This window comes from Nilaparvata lugens, chromosome X (genome assembly GCF_014356525.2).
Source record: "Nilaparvata lugens isolate BPH chromosome X, ASM1435652v1, whole genome shotgun sequence".
Taxonomy (NCBI): Eukaryota; Metazoa; Arthropoda; class Insecta; order Hemiptera; family Delphacidae; genus Nilaparvata; species Nilaparvata lugens.
The window spans coordinates 74,419,765-74,439,962 of NC_052518.1; the positions used below are offsets into that span (position 1 = coordinate 74,419,765).

A 20,198-nucleotide genomic window follows, 5' to 3' on the forward strand; every position below is an offset into this window, starting at 1 on the left:
TTTTTATGGTCAGTCCTCGCATATTTCCATCAGAAACCAAAGGACTCACACTTGACTATAATATATTTGAGCAAGTTTGCTCACACACTTAATATGCGAGGTGTAAATTTTCTGGTGACGATACACGATATTAAGAAATTTGAAATACTGAATCTGGATATTGCAGTTCAAGTCATTGCGTATGACAACAAAAAGTTTTTCCCCTACCGCACAAGCATTTTCCGCACTCGTAAACACCAAATTAATCTTTTAATGTTGAAAGCCAATGCAGGAGAAATGCATTTTTGTTTAATTAATACCACAAATGGAAAAAACGGATTATCGCGCCTTCTCTCTCACCTTTCAAAACACGACGGTCAAGTACACATTTGTAATTTCTGTTTTCATAGATTTACATCCATCAAATCTAAAAATTGTGATGGGAAAGCAAATTTGATGAAACATGAGCAGCTTTGTTCCAAGTTTGAATCACAGCGCGTTTCATATCCTAAACGCAGAGACACAATTAAATTTAAGAAACTAGGAGCAACATTGAAGAAAAAGTATACAATTTACATGGATTTAGAAACTTACGTTGTTAATATCGATAATAATAATGATGATGATGAATCCGATTCTGATGAAATTACTCATAGCTATACAAAGAAAACAGCGCGACATATTCCCTGCGGGTATTGTTTTGTTGTTATCAATGTGAACAGGGAAATCGCTCATGGACCTGTACTCCATAGATCGAGTAATTTAGATGGAAAAATCATGGAGAAATTTCTTCAGGAAATTACAGATCTCTCTGACATTTTGTATGAGGATATGAAACGCTAAATTCCGATGCAACCTTTATCCAAAAGTCAAGAGCATGAATTTCAAAATTCGGTAAACTGTGGGCTTTGCGCCAAACCGTTCTTAGACACCGATATTATATGTCATCACCATGCGCATGAAACTGGAAATTACCTATGTGCAGCCCACGTTTCTTGTAATTTATCAGCTCGTACTCTGGAGTACATTTCTTGTTATTTTCACAATTTCTCCGGGTTTGATTCACATTTCATTCTGAGAGCACTTGGTGAATGTAAAAAAGAAATTTCCTGCATTGCAAATATCAGAGAGATTTTTGACACTTTCAGTAGGAAAAATAAAATTTTTAGATTCCTACAAGTTTATGAACGAATCCGTGGAAGTATTGGTGCATAATTTGGTAGAGAGTACAGACATGGAAAATAAGTTTGAACGTTTATTTTCAGTGTTTCATGACCTGCCATGCAAACACAGACATCTCTTGTTGAAAAAAGGAATATATCCTTACTCATACATGAGTTGTCCCAAAAAATTCGCAGAAACATCACTTCCTCCCATCAAATGTTTTCATAATGATTTAACTGATACACCTCTGTCTCGCGAAGAATATCAGCATGCGCAAAGAGTGTTCTCGACATTCAAACTGAAATCTCTCAGTGAATATCACGATTTCTATTTATGTTTGGATGTGTTGCTATTAGCGGAAGTTTTTGAATCTATGAGGTCTATGCTTTTTAGCTCATGAGGCCTTGACGTCACTCATTTTGTTTCCCTCGCGCACTTTACCTGGAATTGTCATGTTTGAGGTAGTGATGAGGGGCGGGGTCTCATTTATCGGTAAACGTTATTGTGAGGGGAATAACAAGCATCTACCTGAGACATACGACCCCTCAAAACCAAGTAATTATCTCCTTTATATTGATGCGAACAGTTTATACTCGGAGGCCATGAGTCGAAACTTACCTGTTGGAAATTTCAAATTCCTCACAGAGGAAGAAATTTCCAAGCTTGATTTCGCGAATTTGGACAGCAATTCAGAAACTGGATATATAATAGAATGTGATCTCAAGTATCCGAAAAAGTTACATGATAAGCATGCCAGCTTCTCACTTGTGCCTCTCCACCAAACACCTCCAAACGAATTGCTGTCAAACTATCAAACAAATAAGAACGGTCAAACTGGAACCAAAAAGCTCATGAACACACTTTTTGACCATGAAAAGTACATTGTTCACTACCTCAATTTAAAACTCTACCTCCAGCTCGGTTTGCAATTAATGAAAGTACATCGCATAATTAGCTTTTCCCAATCTCTCTGGCTAAAAAGCTACATTGATTTCAATATCCGCAATAGACAGACAGCGAAAAATAAATTTGAAGTATCTTTCTTTAAGGCCTGTTGTAATCTTATTTTTGGCAAGACTATTCAATCAGTTAGCAAACATATCAATGTTGAAATTATCACAGACGAAAAATGATTAGATAAGTACATTTCAAATCTGTTATGCAAACGCTGGCAAATAATTAGTCCGAATATGATTGCGGTTTTCTCTCGTAAGTTGGAACTGAAAATGAACAAGCCTATCTATTCCGGGTTTTCCGTACTGGAGTTGAGTAGATTCCATATGTACGATTTTTTCTATTGCAAATTGCAAAAAATTATACTGTGGGATCGCGTAGAACTCTGTATGACTGATACTGATAGTTTTCTTTTAAATGTAAAAGTAGAGGATGTGTATCAGTTGATTGAAGAAAATTTGAACCTTTTTGACACTAGTAACTACCTCCCTTACCACCCCTGCTTTTCCATGGAGAGAAATAAAGTTGTAGGAAATTTCAAGGATAAGACAGCCTCAAAGCCTATCCGTCAATTTATTGGGATTCGATCTAAACTTTACTCATATTTAGTATGTAATGAGAATGAAGAACCTGTAAATAAATGTGTAGCAAAGGGTGTACAGACCAGAGTGAAATGTAGAGAACTTAATTGAATTTATACAAGAAATCGCTGATTGAACGTTGTGAACACATTGAAAAATTCAATATGATAAGATCCTATAATCACACCATGTATCAGATTGAATGTGTAAAAATCTGCTTGAGTCCTTATGACGACAAGAGATACATTGCAGAGAATGGCATGGACACTTTGCCTTTCGGACATTATAGAGTGCTGACAACGCTCTGACTGATTGCTCAGTATGTCCCGTGACCATCATCCAACACCACTAATTTCGATTTCCCATTATAAATATGAATATTATTAGATCTAAGATAGCGTTAGAACTTCATAGCTTGCCACGTGTCAACTATCCCACTTGCAAATATGAGTTGAAAAGTGAAAAAGACTTGCTTCAAGCTGATCTCATTGAGATGGACAGTTTATCACGTTTCAATAAAGGTTATAGGTATATCTTAGTTGTTATTAATTGTTTTTCAAAATTCGCATATTGTGTACCATTAAAAGACAAGTCAAGTCAATCTGTATTTGATGCACTCGAACCAATTATTTCTGAAAATAAGGGAGTTAAGTTGTTCCAATCAGATCAGGGAACAGAATTCTTTAATTCAAAAGTTAAAGCATTATTAGATAGATACTGTATTAAACATTACCATGCTTTTAGTGATAAGAAAGCTTCCATAGTTGAAAGGTTTAATAGAACAATTGAAGCAGAAATTTATAGATATTTAACTGAACGTGGAACCAAAAACTGGATAAGCAATCTAGACAGTCTGGTTCGAAATTATAACACAACAACGCACACTTCAATTGGAATGAAACCTAAAGATGTTCACAAGAAAGATTGTAATCATGTTTTAATGTCTTTGAATTCTGCATTCAATAGACAATATAAATTGAAAAATTCAAAACCAAAATTTAAGCTAGGAGATATCGTATGAATCTCAAAGAATAGGGTTTTTTTTATAAATTGTATGACATAAATTGGAGCACAGAGTATTTTGTGATTCATTCTATATTCCCTTCTCAACCTGTAATGTACAGGTTGCGAGATCTAAACGGAGAAGTAATTAGTGGTAGGTTTTACAAAGAAGGAATTAAAAAAACACAATTAAACAAATCGGAGAGACAAGTATATCTGATTGAAAAAATATTAAAGCATGATAAAAAAGGATTGCTTGTTAAGTGGATTGGATTTTCAACACCCAGTTATATTAGTAGAAGTCAACTATTAGATGAAAAATAATCTATTGTTATATCATGTTGTAATACATTGTATTTACTGTAAATGTCACGAAGATTTGGTGTAAATATAATACGTCTTTATCAAAAAATGCTCCTCAGTTTCATTTCAATCTGTAGTTTCATTTTTGTAATTTGCTTTAGAAAATCTTTGAGCATGTGATAGATAAGGAGAAGCAGGGCCATAAAAGAGGGTGCGGGAGAGAGAGCGCAGATACTTCTATCTTGTGTTGTTTGCATTCTCGTAAAGAGGGAGAGGGAGAGAGAGAGGGAAGGATATATTGAAGTGAGAAACTTCTAGCAGTTCGCTAGTACATTCCTGTAAAGGGGGAGTGAGAGCCAGCATGCTTCGACCGCATTCTGATGTGATAACACACACATACACACACTCTGAGAGCCATGTGGTAGCACACACTCCCCCTTTGATAACAACAATATTGATAACTTACGAAAAATGATTAGTTCCTTATCAGATCACATGCTGTACACGTGTCTAACATGAGTAATATTCCGATAGTGAATTTTGACAAGATTATAAGACAGAAAGAAATCCCAGCATGGTGTAAAAACGGTAAGTTGTTACCTCATAATGCAAGGATCCTTTAAATAGGGTCTTCGGGGTGTGGCAAGACCAATTTGCTATTTAATTAAATTTTTTCAAAGAATGGGTTGAGATTTGAAACTATATACTTACATACCAAGAGTGAGTATCAAGATAAATATATTTTTTTAAAAAACGTTTTTTCCAACATGAAGGATATTGAATTTCATATAAACAACAATTCTGAAACTATACCACATCCGAACAAAATATCAGAATATTCTTTAGTTATATTTGATGATTTACAACTTAATCATGTACCTCAAATAAGAGAATATTTTACTATGGGCCGACATTGTAATATTGACACAGCATATTCAATTCAGAGTTATGGAGCTAAGCAGAACCATTTCATTAGGGACAATGCAAATATGATTATAATCTTCAAGATAGATTTATTGAGTCTCAAATTAATTCACAGAGATCATGTTGGAGGAGATATTTCTTATAAAGATTTCAGTAAACTTTGCCATAAAGTTTGGAATCATATCCTCATAATTTTGTAACTATTATGAGCGAGTGCGGAATTAATAGTGGTAAGTACTGAGATTCACTCGATACATCTCTTACCGTTCAGTAGAGATCAATTCTTTGTACAGTCATGTTGTCTGAAACAGGTAGGAGAAAACTAAATAGCAAGAACATTGGTTTAATTGATAAGATTAAGAAATTGAGAAAAGTAATCAATGACAAGCATAGAAGCTTACTTAATTTTGAAAAATGATTGGAGAAATACAATGGGAAAACGCTCTCACCGTTGATAGAGGCAATAATCGAACTGGGAGAAACCAAATCTAGTTTCCACTCTAATCATGGTTTTACACGAAAAAAGGAAGAAGTAAAAGAGGAAGAAGAGAGCATGGAGATTGATGATGAGGAGGAGCCGAGTTATGATAAAAGCTATGGGAGTTCAACAGAGAATCTTTTAAGCTTAACTAAATTTGAAAACTGTTTACTTGGTTCTTGTAAAAACGATGAGGTGTTGGCACAATACCTGAAAACGTTTCATGCGAAAAAATTGAATAATTCAATTAGTTATGGAATTTCATACGATTCTAAAGATGACATGTATTATATTGGAGATCAGCAAGTAATATTCGATAACAGGTATATAGATATTTATAATGACAGATTTCATATAACACATGGTTTACTTGAGTAATTATTCAGTTCAAGGCCAAATTCGAATCTTTATAATCAGAGAGATCTGGATAAATATAAAAAAATTGCAATACTTACAAGCATACATTTAGATCAAAGAGGGTATGTTAAACATAATCAGGGAATTAAATCGCAAATGATTCAGAAATTATTTCCCAGTAAAAAAATAGTAAAAAGAAGGGATGAGGTTTATTGAAATTTGCAAAAAATAATTCTCATGATAGAATTTATCAATACTTTGATAATTTTGACAAATTAGTGGAAAGATTAAATTTACTCTATTCCTCAAAAGCTTCTGGCAACACTTAACATGATGTTGAGATCGTGTCTATGATTGAAGAGCTGAAAGAAGCGAAACTAATTGTTTAGTGTTATGATGACATTGCATCGATTCGGTCGGATTGATACACCTAGTAGTGCTAATCTTACATGTGATATTGACTCAATAACACATAAAATAATTGAATTGATAAATCAGCAAGGAATCAGCGAAGCTGTGGAATTTTATTTGGATTCACAAATAACCAAACTCGTTTCAGAAAATACTAAGAATATCGGTGTGAGCATAATTGAAAGAGAACATATTCTAAGTTCATTACAAAATTTTAGTGCCAATATTGATAAAGCTATTGCAGAGAGAACTCTAACTTAAGAATCCGCTCTAGGAGAAGTGAAAACTTTAACAGACAGCTTTTCATCCCAGTTGATCAGTATTAACAATGATAAACTTGATAAAGGTTATTTAGATGAGAAATTAAAAGCAATATCAGATAAAATTAAGAATTTGGAGGTGTTGGACAGAAACTACCTCAATACTAAATTATAACAGCTTAGTACAGAAATTTTAACTAAAGTAAATGAAACACAACCATCACCAATTGATAAGCAATATTTAGAATCTGCTTTGCAGAAATTGACTAGTTCTTCATTAACAAAGGAAGAGTTTGAAAAACGATTATCTTAAATGGTGAGTGCAATAAAAGCTAATATTATGGATGGTATTGAACAATTCATTACAAAAGATGCTATTGCTACTCTGATTAATCAAATTGCAGACAAGTATGCAACTAAAAATGATATAGGAGATTTTATTAAGAAAAACGAGAAGGAAGTCACTGTGAAAAGCATTCATGATGAAATAGCTGACACAATTAAAAATTTGGAAGAGGGGTCTGTTATGAGACTGCAATGTTCGGCTGCATTCATAGATTATCTCAATTTATTCATCTGTAATAGTGTGATATTGAGATGCTAGTATTGTAGTTTTGTTTGTGTGTATCTTATATTATTTTTCAGGTTTTTGAACTGGAATGAACTTTGATTTTTACTGTTTGTTGAACCCTGCGATTTTATTGTGAGAATTGACTCTGTCTTGTTTGAATTTGCTAACTTAGTTGTCAAAATTAAAGCAATTGTCGTGCATTTTTCAAATAGAGTTTCAATTTCATGTCGAAAAAGCCACTATATTTGAAAATTGTACGAGCATTGACCTTTTTGCAGCTTTGGCTGTTCCACTGGAAGTTATGCTCAACGCTCGTGGAGGGGGAATAATTTTCAGGGAAAAGGCCACAGTTGGTATTGAGACGTGAACGGAAAATCATGTAATGGTGCGCAAGCCTCAGTCCTCTAAATGGGTCTGTTGCCCATCCAGAGGGACAAATTGAGAAGTTTGTTTAGTTATCAGTAATTTCTATGTATTTAAATAGGAACCAAAATCTAATATTGTTAGTGAGAGTAGAACCAGGAAATTATTTGTGCATGTGAGTACCAGTATAGTGAGTTTTCTTAAATCATATGTGAGTGTTTCTGAAGAGTCGAAATTTGAATTGTAAAAATGGTAAGTGCCAAACTTTTGTTGTCTTTGTATTAAAGCTGGAAATTTAGCAACATAGAATGACCGAGGCCCGAATTTGAATGCAGCAAGTTAGCAGGTTCCCAAAATGTATAGATTAGAAATTGAGTATGTCTTCTTGACCTGAATCGATTGCTGAATAACTTTGTTCTCTTTGAGAATTTGACATGTTACCTGACTTTTATTAATTTGTTCTACCTATCTAGTTCAATAAACCTGAAGTTGAATTTTATTAGTATTTTTAATTGAAGTTCCTGGCTCGTAGTTGCTAGTTGCTAAAATAGGTGACAGTTAGATAAGGATGATAATCTATGCATTTGAATGAACAAATCCACTAAAAGCTCCCAACCAATAGAGGATTCAAATACCGGTAGATGAATTGATAGCAGTTAGCTTTAGCAAATATTATAGGAGAGAAGAAACAATCCCCCTCTGTTTACATTGGTGTGCAGCGGTGGTATAGACTGCAAGAATGTCTATCAAACCACATGTATTTTTATTTATTTTATATTTTGGAAGATTTATCAAATAGAGACAAAGATATCTCTGGTTACAGAAATGATGTCAGGTGTGGTGTAGGGTTAAAAATACCTCCACCAGTTACACATCCATAAGATAGCCTATGTTTGCTTATATGATAGCTTATTATTGTGGCTACGCACACATTAGTTTTAATATGAATTGGATAGAAGATAAACAACATAACCTTTCCAAAAATCAGGTTGCAGAAATGATAACAACAAAAATGGGGTTAGCACAATATAAAGGCTTTGTGTTGTCTCCGAAAACATAAAATCTTGTGAAAGGATAACACTTGGCATATGAGGGAGAAATTTGAATTTGAAGTACAGTGAACTTTAATGATTTTCTTGGTGAGACAAACACGTGCTACTTCAAGATGATAGGGTGCGTAGCACAGGCGTCACTTCTCTGGGGAAACATTCAGCCACAGGGAGGTGTAGCACACGTGTCACTTCTCTCTAAACAGTCGAGCTGATAAGTTCACACAATGTCTCACTATTTTGATTGGAGAAGTTTCAATGAGTTCTCTGTACAAGCAAATCCACTAGCCAATTGGGGTTATGAATTTTATCCTTTTGATTGGTTTGTAGTAACAAAGGTAACATTTGCCGATAATGGCAAAATTGACCTTAAAATTATCGATATTGATAGTGAAGGTGACTTTAAACACACTATTAAGTTACCAAAAGAATATTCAGTGGTTTTGAATAAGGATAATGTCAGAAGTTTTAATTCTTGTTCATGGGAATTGAATGTGAGTGGAAATCGCATATTCTTAAGAGAGTTTCATGGTAACTATAGGCATTGAGTATTAAGATACCACCCCCGAGTGAAATAGGTCTGAGAATATGTAAGTATTTTTAGATATGCTAGCTCATTCAATTATACTCACATATTGTCGGAGAAAACACTTTAACAATAACGACTGGCTGCTTGTACAGCAAAAGAGCTCAATTTTTCACACATGCATAATATTGATAAACAGTCTGATTGAACTCTTGACTGTCAGTTGGAAACCAAGCATAATATGGATATTATAGAACTTAGATTATTGTAGAGATAAGGATTCACTTTAATCTGACAGTATAGCATTAGATTATTAAGCAATAGATGTTGAGAGAGAGAGAGAGAGAGAGAAAGAGAAAGAGAGAGAGAGAGAGTGAGAGAGAGATTGATTGATTGAGTACTTTATTTATGTAGATTACAATATATACTGGCTTATACACTTATATACAATAGCTTACAATACAGCAAAATTATAGATGAATTTACATAATATAGACTAAGAAAATAATTATTGAACTGTATATGATATGAAAAAGTAATTTGTAATATAATAACTATAGATAATTATATTGTTATGCATCTACATAAATTGGCAGAGCTTTGGACATATCAATGTCCATTCTTTGGAAAGAATATTAAAAATATCCTCCCCACTAACTCTCTACCAAAATGTTGATTTAATTAATTAAACTAAGGATTTATTTATTAATGGAAATTTTGTGGAAGTTTTAATTAATATAAATATTTAAGAGAAAAAAAACAGAAAATTGATAGAGTAAAATAATTATATAGGTAGATAAGATCAAGTTATTGATTAATAAAATGAAGTAGGCTGAAAGTAGATCAGGGTAATCAACTTTCAGTAATATACAGCAGTATGCAGTGGATAATTGAAAAAAACATGAGTTTATATAATATATTAATATAATAATAATAATAATAATATTAATATATATATACAATTCATTCTAAAACAGGTTTAAAGGTTTGTATTTGTTGGACAGGTGGGGGATGGTTGTCATGTGATCGTTCTAGGGCTGGACAGTTTCAGTCATTTGTTCCAAAAGATGTTTTTTTAAAGTCAGGATGAAGCTCGCTCGGCTCTCGATGGACCTGATAGAAACAGGTAGTGCATTCCATGCACGACAGGCACTGACTAAGAAGGATTTTGTGAAAATAGTAGTTCGATGATTGGGTATCCTTAAAGTACTTTCTCCAGTTCTAGTATGTGAAGCATCTATCCTCCTACCTTCAGAGACAAATTTGAAATCATCTTTAAAATAGTTCGGATTACTGTATTTCAAGATATCTCTAACAAGCTTGACTATTCAAAAAAGCCTTTGATTGGGAAGCTTTAATGTTGAACTAGCAATGTGGGCTGGGGTGATATGATCATGGCGTTGGAGAGAGTAGACGAAACATAGACAATAATTTTGGCAACGCTGTAGTTTATCATTCAGAGTGACTTGCATATCGTTAAGAACAGAATTACAATACATTAAATGTGGGAAGATGAGAGATTGAACCAATAATAATTTAATGTTTCTAGGGAGAATATCATGCATTTTCTTCAATACATGCATGGCTGAGAATACCTTTTTACAAGTTTTGTTCACTTGTTCCGACCAGTCAAGAGTATTTTTCATAATAATGCCTAAATTTTTAACTGAGCTACAGTAAGGAATGTCATTACCGTCTACACTAATTTTGTGAATCGATTCAAGGTCAATATTGTTTATAAGACAAGAATATCCAATTATAATGGGTTGTGTTTTGATGGGATTAAGTTTAAGGCCATTTTTCTTTGTCCATTCCACTATCGAATTGATATCCTGATTTATTATTCCAACTGTTTCATTAATTGTTGTTATGGGACAGCTTAAATATATTTGAAGGTCGTCTGCATAAGTATGGAAACTGGAGAATTTGATAATGGAAGAAAGGTCATTAGCATACAAAGTGAAGAGGAGAGGGCCTAAAATTGAACCTTGTGGTACTCCATGCATAACATTTTTCCAAGTAGACTTATTGTCACCGACAGATACACATTGTTTCCTACCTAATAGATAGGATTTAAACCAAACTAACGACTGAAACCAAGAATAGCCAACTTATTCAGAAAGACTGTATGATCAACAGTATCGAATGCTTTAGAAAAATCAAATAGGGTGAGGATGGTGCATTTTCTTTGGTCCATAGCTAACCTTATATCATCAGTGACACGAAGCAGAGCTGTCTCAGTTGAATGGAATTTTCTAAAGCCTGATTGGAAGTTATGGAGCTTACTATTGTTGTCTAGAAATTTTACAACTTGAGCATGAATGAGTCTTTCTAGTACTTTGGACAATGCAGGTAAAATTCTGATTGGTCTAAAATCCTCAACTTTATTGGGTGATGGAACTTTATTTAGAGGGCGAACCAGAGCAAACTTCCAGTTTTCAGGGAAAATGCTTTCTTCAAGTGACTTGTTGAAAATATATGTAATGGTTGGTAAAACAGCAAATAACATCTTCTTGATAAATTTAATAGGAATTTTGTCTAAACTATACTCTATCAAACTGTCCAAGTCAAATGTCTTTTTAAATTCATCACTATGAATACGTTGAATTGCTCTGAAAGTGTCTTCTTCTGAGATTGGATGGGAATGAAATTGATCAGTAATTGGTAAATCTAAGTTTGTAACCTGCTCTTCAAGATCATCTATATGATTAGCAATGACAACTTCGTCGCGTTGGTTAGAGTGTGAAACGAAATGGTCATTTATATTGTTCAATGGTAAGTCAATTTGTGGATTCGATTTCTGTTTGCCAAGCCCGAATTCTTTTATTCCCTGCCAAAGTGATTTAGAGTCTTGTCTATTGTTTGTCATAAACGAATTCAAGTACCTAATCTTTGAGTTCTGTAATTCCTGTTTAACTCTATTTCTAAGGCTCCTATACTCTATCAAACTGTCCAAGTCAAATGTCTTTTTAAATTTTCTATGTGCTTTGTCTCTACGTCCCATCATCTTAAGTATGTCTTCAGTCATCCACGGTACTTGTCGTTTTCTATTAATCCTCCTTGTCACATAAGGTGCATGTTTGTCATACAGAGTCAAAGTCCAATTCTCGAAAGTCTTGACCATGTCATCAACTGAGGGTAACGCTTCAATTTGATGCCATGGAGTCTGAGCCACATCAGTCAGGAAGGCGGCTCCATCAAAGTTTTTGAAGTCTCTATAAGTGATAATTTTCTGTTCTGGCTTAGGTATCTTAAGGGAAAGAACACAGTAGATCAAATCATGTCCAGAAATAGCTGGGACTGGGATTTGGCCTGCTTGAACAACCTTGTTAGCATCACTAAAAATGAGAAGGTCAATGAGTGTGTCAGATTCATTAGTATGATGAGTTGGATCGAGAGGTAAAATAGTCATGTTTAGGCATTGGAAAATAGTAGTCAGTTGAAAGTAGTCAAAGTTATGATTTGTCATGTTCAAATCGGTGTTTTATATCCCCCATAACTAGTATACGGCTATAACAAGGCATAAGAGAAAGCAAGGCACTTTCGAAATCTATGAAATGACCTATTTTTGGTGGGCGATAACAGATGCCAACGAGTAATTTATCAGTACTAGATAAGGATAATTCAAGTAGCATAAACTCTGGTCTGGAACAATACTCTTGTTTAGATGTGATTAAAACTTTTGTTTTGATACCATCTTTCACATGAATTGCTGCACCCCCACAAGCTTTATTTAATCTATCATTCCGGAAAAGATTATATCCAGGTAATGCAACAAAATTTGATGAAATACTAGGCTTCAAAAATGATTCGGAAATTCCAATTATATTGAAGTCCTGAAAACGGAAAATTGCTCTGAGTTCATCAATGTGGCAGCTGAGGGATTGGATGTTAAGGTGAGCAGCCTTGAAAAGTTTTTTGGAAGAGTGGAGCTTATTTGCTAGAAACATACCTGCGTCATTATTACTATTATTGAAATAATCATACCTACTTGAGGGCAAGCGAGCTGACGTGTCAGTGAGAGGCATCATGGAAGCAGCAGACCAATCGTGAACCGACCTCAGAACGACACATGACGGGGAAAATGGGGATGAAACTGATAAAACTTAACCTGAATGAAAAAGTCTCTTGATTCGAGTGCATCCTGTATGTCTTGACAGTTCGGCTCCCTTCACTATTTTGAAATCACCAGTTCAAAAAATTCACTGAACACATCAATAAGATGTAGATGTTGTGATCTGTGGAGATACGGTGATGAATAATCCTAATGGTGAATAAGATGAAGATTGAGGAAGAACTGGGAGATCTAGTCCAATTTAAGATAGAGCGAGTAGGTATCCAGTAGTGGAAGAATCGAGTCCGAGTGGAGGTAGAGCGAGAAGGTATCCAGTTGTGGAAGATCGAGTCAAAGTGAAGATTGTGCGAGTAGGAAACCAGTAGTGGAAAGATCGAGTCCAAGTGGAGACAGAGAGAGATGAAATCCAGTGGTGGAAAATCGAGTCCAAATAGAGATAGAGAGAGATGGAATCCGGTAGTGGAAGATTGTGTTCAAGGTGGGGATAGAGCGAAATGGATTCATTAAAAACTGCAAAAGAGAAGAAAAAGCCAGCAGAAAAACGAAAAATCTTTGAAGAAAGTTATCAATTGAGAAAAGATACATAATACAACTGATAATGAATAATATTTGCATAAAATGGAAGAGGAATAGTATGATTTAATGTGAGAAAGAACCGAATATAAATATGGATATTAGTGGAAAGTAATCAGATAGAAAGAAAATAGTTAGAAAGAGAAATAGAGATAGAAAGAGAAATAAACATTTGAACATGCTGGATATCTAGTGGGAAAATCACAGGGAAAATAATGATAATAATAGGGAAGAAGAGAAGAGAAAGAAGGAATGTGCATAATTGGGAAGAGCTTATGAAACTGAACTATAGAATAAGAAACAGAACATCGTATTGTGATCTTGGATTTATCAAGGAAACAAGAAGAAGAAGAAAAGAAAAAGAAAGGGAAGGAGAAGTAGAAGAGGAAGAATACGAAGAAGAATAGAAAAGAATAATAATCATCATTGCAAAAGTCACAAGTCACAAAAATCACAAAAATCACATTGCAAAATTACAACAATATTCTAGTAATCATAATAACTATAAAATTAAGAAGAGAAATGTGAAAGAAAAATAAGAAGTAGAGGAGACACTTGAGGAAGAGCTAGATTATTTTAGATGAGTTTTAAATAGGATTGACCGGTGAAGTTTAAAAATATTATATAGTAATAGAAGTATAATTAACTATTGAGAGTTGCAATAACAATAAAAGTAGTAAATTGAGTACTGTAATATTTTAGTGATGAATGTCTAAGATAATGTTAAATGAAACACAGCCCCTTTATAAGCACATGAGCAGACTACCCACCCCTCTGTTCCATCAATAACTCTTCACACATTAGCTTCTATTGTTTGAGCTGTGGCAATAGTAGAAGATATCATTATGTACACCTAATATAGAAGAGATTACTATCTATACCTATAGATTACATCTATATCTATAACGTATGTTAATAATCCAATTTATTTGAAATTCAGCATTTTGAAAATTATTAATTATGGAGATAATTTTGGTAAGAGATGTAATTATTAGTAAGAATAGAGATAATTATTTTCTTAGTACCCTCTGGAGTGAAGTAGTTGATGCATTGAATGTAGTTTTGGGAATTAATATCAAGATAAATTATTGATCAGTATTAACAAATGTGGATCTCTTCCATTTGAAATAATTGCCTTGTATACAATCATAAATAGTAGTGGAAAGATTCATTTATAGAACAGAAAGACAGCTCATGAAAAATGCCAAGGTATATCTACTGTGAAATCTATTAATACGAATTTCCTATTATTGTAGTGGAGGGCACCTTAGTCATCGAATCCTGAAATGATTTAATTTACCTTTATTTTTTAAAGGTCGGTCATCCTCTCGACTGTGTGGACCCTCTTGGATCCTTCCTCGCCAATAGAGATCTTAATCCTACCGTCAGATGACCAGACATTCCTGTGCCCATGACGGTCGGCCACAGCATTGAGGATTTTGAGACGTTCTGCAGTCAGATCCTTGTGAATGGTGACGCCGGAACCCTTCAGCTTCCTCTTAGCGTCGAAGATCATCTTCCTGGTCTGGTAGCTGCAGAGTTGAACTATGATGGGTCGGTCCTTGGGTTTAGCTTGCCCTTGTTGAGGTGGTTGACGCCTTCCAACACAATGCGAGCGGTTGACATCTGCCAGAGTCATGGGCACGTTCAGCTTCTTGTTGAAGACATCGAGCGCCAGCAGGTCCGTGTCTTCTTTGTCGCTCTCTGGGATCCCAAAAATACGTATAGAATGTCGGCGCCCATATTGCTCGAGGTCGTCGACCTTCAGGTGACAAGACACCTCCAGCTCACGAATTCTATCGTGCAGCTGTTTGTTCTCCTCCTTCAATGCCTGAAGTTCCTCGAAAATAGACTTCACAGCCATTGAAACAGCACTGTGGACAGACTCTTCAATTTGCTGTCGAATAATGAGGAGGGTCTCTTCGGACAATGCTCCAGAAATATCTGGCTTCGGAGCATTGACCTCATTCTTCGGCATGCCTCTGTTCGGTCGACCCATCGTGTACCGTTAGGTGGATTTACACTTTTATAGGCGAGAAGGTGAACTGAAGAATTAGGAATGTTTTTTCAAGATAAATTACAAATTCTTAAATGATAACACAGCTACATAACATAAATTATTCTATTACATTCTCATAATAATAAGAGATATGATAATACATAGATAATAATTCTATATAACTCTAAAAAAAATTAACAAAGAATGTAAGATGCATAATAATACATACAATAAACGAAAATAAAATGCCATTGGATATTATGATTTACAGGTATTAGTAGGTGTCAATCAAACGCTCCAATACTCCAGCAAAACAAGCAAAATAATATTGTTACTGTACAACGATTATTGCAAATTTCCAATAAAATCTACAAAAAGATTGTGGCTAAAAACATATCTATGTATTCCCATTCAACAGAGCAACAAGCCTGGACCTGAACGTACCCAAGGTTGCCGCAAAAATAACATCATTGGGCAGATCGTTCCAAAGTCTTGAGGCCGTGACCGTAAATGAGTTATTATACATAACTGTGCGGTGACGAGGTATTTGAAGGAAGTATTCATGCTGTCTCGTGTTCCTGCTGTGAATATGAGCCAGGAGTGTGAATCTTTCCTTCAAATACTGAGGACCTCTCCCCTTGACAATCAGCTGATAAACAAGACTCAACATGAAGTATTGTCTCCTCTCCTTCAACTTCATCCAATTTAACCTCCTGTAATATGGAGTGATGTGGTCATCTCTTCTCGCATCAAAAATAAACCGAATTGCGTAGTTGAGCGATCGTTGTAATTTCAAATTCAGCTCCTCAGTAATGTCGTTATAAACGATGCTGCAGTAATCAATGATGGGAATTACCAAGCTCTGTACTAGTGAAACACGAAGGTGGGTTGGAAGGAAATTTTTCAACCGTTTCAATTGATGCATAGTGGCAAACACTCGCTTTGTCAGTTCACCAATCTGATTCGACCAATTCATGTTTTTATCAAGCTGTATGCCCAAGACTTTCACACAACTTTCAAAGTGCAGAGCATGATTGGCCAGCATTACTCGAGGAAGTGTATTAAAATCTATTTGGTTATACAACCGACCATAAGCGATAATGATGCTTTTGCATTTATTTGCATTGAGTCTCAAGCAGTGCGCATTAGCCCAAACAATCAAATTCTGAATGTTAACATTCATCGCGGCAATAGAGTCAGCAGCACTGTCGGAAGGAAAGTGATTGTAACACACAAGGTCATCAGCATAAATATGGTATGATATGTCATGAAAAATTCGAGGGAGATTATTCATATAAATAGAGAAGAGGAGGGGACCAAGTATTGTTCCCTGAGGAACGCCTGCTACAACAGGTAACCACTCTGAAGTCTTGCCATCAGCTCCTCTCACACGTTGATACCTATTGCTTAGGTAGGATTCAAACCAGCAGAGACATGAACTAGAAAAATTACATTGATTTGCAAGTTTATGTAGCAGAATTGAATGGCAAACGTTATCAAAAGCTTTAGTGAAATCAAATGTGACAAGGAGAGAGAACTTACGGTTGTCCATGGCATTACGAATGTCATCTGTTATTTTCAAAAGAGCTGTAGATGTACTATGCGATGGGCGATAGCCAGACTGATTTTGATCAAAGAAATTGAATGAATTCAGGTATGATGTCGTCTGCTCATGTACCACCCTCTCAAGCGCCTTAGAAATAGTGCAAACTATGCTGATAGGACGGAAGTTTTCAGGGGAGCAAGGACTACTTACTTTAGGGACGGGACATATTAAAGAATGCTTCCAAAGTGAAGGAAAAACTCCCATTTGTAGGGAAAAGTTGAAAATGTGTGTAATTGCCGGAAGGATAATGGGTAATATGATTTTATAGAACGTTATTGGAATGCCATCAACACCTTTATTATTTTTCCTAATTGAAAGGATAATTGAGGAGATTTTCTCAGGAAGGATGTAAGCAAAGAAGAATTTTTCACATGGAAGTGTGTGATTGGTTTGATTTATCATGGCATAGTTCAATAAATGGTGAGAAAATGAAGAGGGTGGCGACGGAGTGGAGAAGAACCTATTTAGTTGGTCCAAGGACACATTTACAGCTGCAGTTCTTGACTTGGGAGGGACAATCTCAACCTTCCGAATGTTCTTCCAGAGATCTGAAGTAGATTGCTTACCATCAAATAGCCGATTATAATATTGGATTTTAGCTCTCCTACAAACTGACCTCAACTGGTTTCTCAAAGTCTTATACCTTACAAAGTCTACACTGCAGCCGGTCCTCGAATGGTCGCGCCTAGCTTTGTCTCTCTCACGCCTCAGTAGAGATATCTCCCTATTAAACCAAGGGCATGGTCTACGCTGGACCTTGAAGTCACGTTCCGGTGCATGTTGATCGAAAATTGACAAAACCATGGAGTTGAAAGCATTCACCTTATCATCGATATCATCCAAATGCACAATATCGTGCCAAGGCTTTTCCACAGCATCAGCAAAGCAACGGTCCAGATCAATATCCCTCAGATTCCTGCCTTTACTATTTGAAGTATATCTGATGTTATGTTCAAGACTATAGATGATATAGATCAAATCATGAGCTGACATACTGAATGACATTTGACCATTCGATAGGACAAAATCTGGATCACTGACTATCGCAAGATCAAGCAACGTGTGGCAAGTCTCAGTATGGAAAGTGGGTGAACTATCGAGAATTGTCATATTCATCGACTCGAATAGGGACCTCACCTGCCTACTTTCAAATGTATCCTTCATCTGGTCTGCATTGAAATCCCCCAGAGTGATTACATGCTGATACCTATGCATAACATTAACCAGGTCGCTTTCAAGGATGAACAATCTACCTGCTTTGGGAGGTCGATATACAACCACAACCAACAAGTTCTCTGAGCCAACCGTCACTTCAACCATCAGAAATTCAGGTGAACATGAGTATAATTGGGGTGACGATGCAACTACTTTGGCCGGAAACTGCGATCGAATGTACACAGCAACACCTCCGCCACCCTTACCGGTTCGGTCGTTCCTGAATAGGGTATACCCAGGGACCTCAAAATAGCTAGACAGAAGACTTGGCTTCAAAAACGTTTCACTTATGGCAATAACATCAATATTAACACGTGAGAGCATCAATTTGAACTCATCAAAGTGCGCCGGTAGAGATTGGGCGTTGATATGACACATCTTTAGTGCGTTTGAATGATCACAAAAAACTGACTTCAGCTCGTTTATGAAATCAGACATATTAATAATTAAGAAATGAGAAAATTTATATATCAGTACAAAAAACCGTATGCAATGACACTATGAATAGTTTTCCAATTGAGCAATTTGAGAAAATAATAGTTTATTTGATAATTGAGTTATTTTAGAGATATAGATGTTACGTGACTATGAAGAGTCACTGATAATTGATTAAAGTATTTTAAATGAAAAAATAAATAAAATAAAATAAAAATGAAATTAAGACAAGAAAGTTTATATTTATATGTATGTATTCTACTACATATTCAGACTTGAACAAAGTGGAGCTCCCACTAAATATCTAATTGTACAAAGATATACAATCTGAGCTATTTCCGCAAATAAATCTGTGAGAAGCAAAATGCATTAGTTTTATGAGTACTAGACATTACTGTTGTTGTGATAATATGATAAAAAAAAGGTATGACAATTCTCAACGTTGAAGAAAAAAAAATTAAGATTTGAAAAATAAAAATACATTACACATGTGAGATCACTTCTTGAAACCTTCAAGCACTCTTCATTCTCTTGAATCGTTGTAATACATCATGCATTCGAGATTCATATTAAACAAAATCAACGTTGAAGAGATAAGAAAAATTAAATAACGTAAAGAAAAATGGAATAAACAAATATGAACATGTTGGAACACTTCTTGAAACTTTCAAGCATCCTTAAGTCATTCAAATTATGCTAGTAAGGAATGGATTCAAGATTCATATCTAAGATATCAGTATAATAATTGAATTAAAAATAAAAATACATTGCACATGCGAAATTCCTTCTTGAAACCTTCAAGCACTCTTCATTCTCTCAAATCGTTATAATACATAATGAATACATAATACATAATGAATTCGAGATTCATATCAACGTTGAAAAATTTTACCATTTTCTCTCCAAATCACTTTGCCATCACGGGACCACACGTTCTTGTAGCCGACTTTGTCAGCCACTCGCCTTAAGAAGATGTGTCTTGGCTTGGTGAGGTCCTCGTGGATTGAAATTCCGGTGCTCTTGAGCTTGTGCCTGGATGAAATTACACTGCTGCGGCGCTGATAGCTGATGAATTTAATGAGCACCTGCCGAGGTCGGGGTGGTGCACCAGACTGCTCGTTCGCCCTTGCTTTGCGCCCGACGCGGTGGCACCGGTCGATGTCATCCGGCCTTATCGCCAACCCCAGCTTGGAGTTGAGGAGGTCCGCCATGGCCACCACACTCGTCGATACTTCGTCGTTCTCGGTCTCCGGCACGCCAGACACTCTCACGTTGTTTCGCCGCTGATACTGAGCGAGACCATCCAAACGGCTGTCACTGGCTATTTGTAGCTGCTCCACATTTTTTCTTAGAGCTTCATTCTCCTTGGAGAG

At 35.5% G+C, this 20,198-nt stretch overlaps 1 protein-coding gene across 1 annotated transcript; it reads right to left on the bottom strand.

Annotated features, from left to right (window-relative positions):
• Positions 1 to 480: 480 nt before the first annotated feature.
• LOC120354664 lies at positions 481 to 18,768 on the bottom strand. Its single transcript, XM_039442052.1, has 2 exons — positions 17,792 to 18,768; positions 481 to 487 (listed from the first exon to the last, which is right to left on the bottom strand). Exons 1-2 carry the CDS (start codon positions 18,766 to 18,768, stop codon positions 481 to 483), a joined length of 984 nt encoding a protein of 327 aa, XP_039297986.1.
• Between the last annotated feature and the right edge of the window lie 1,430 nt (positions 18,769 to 20,198).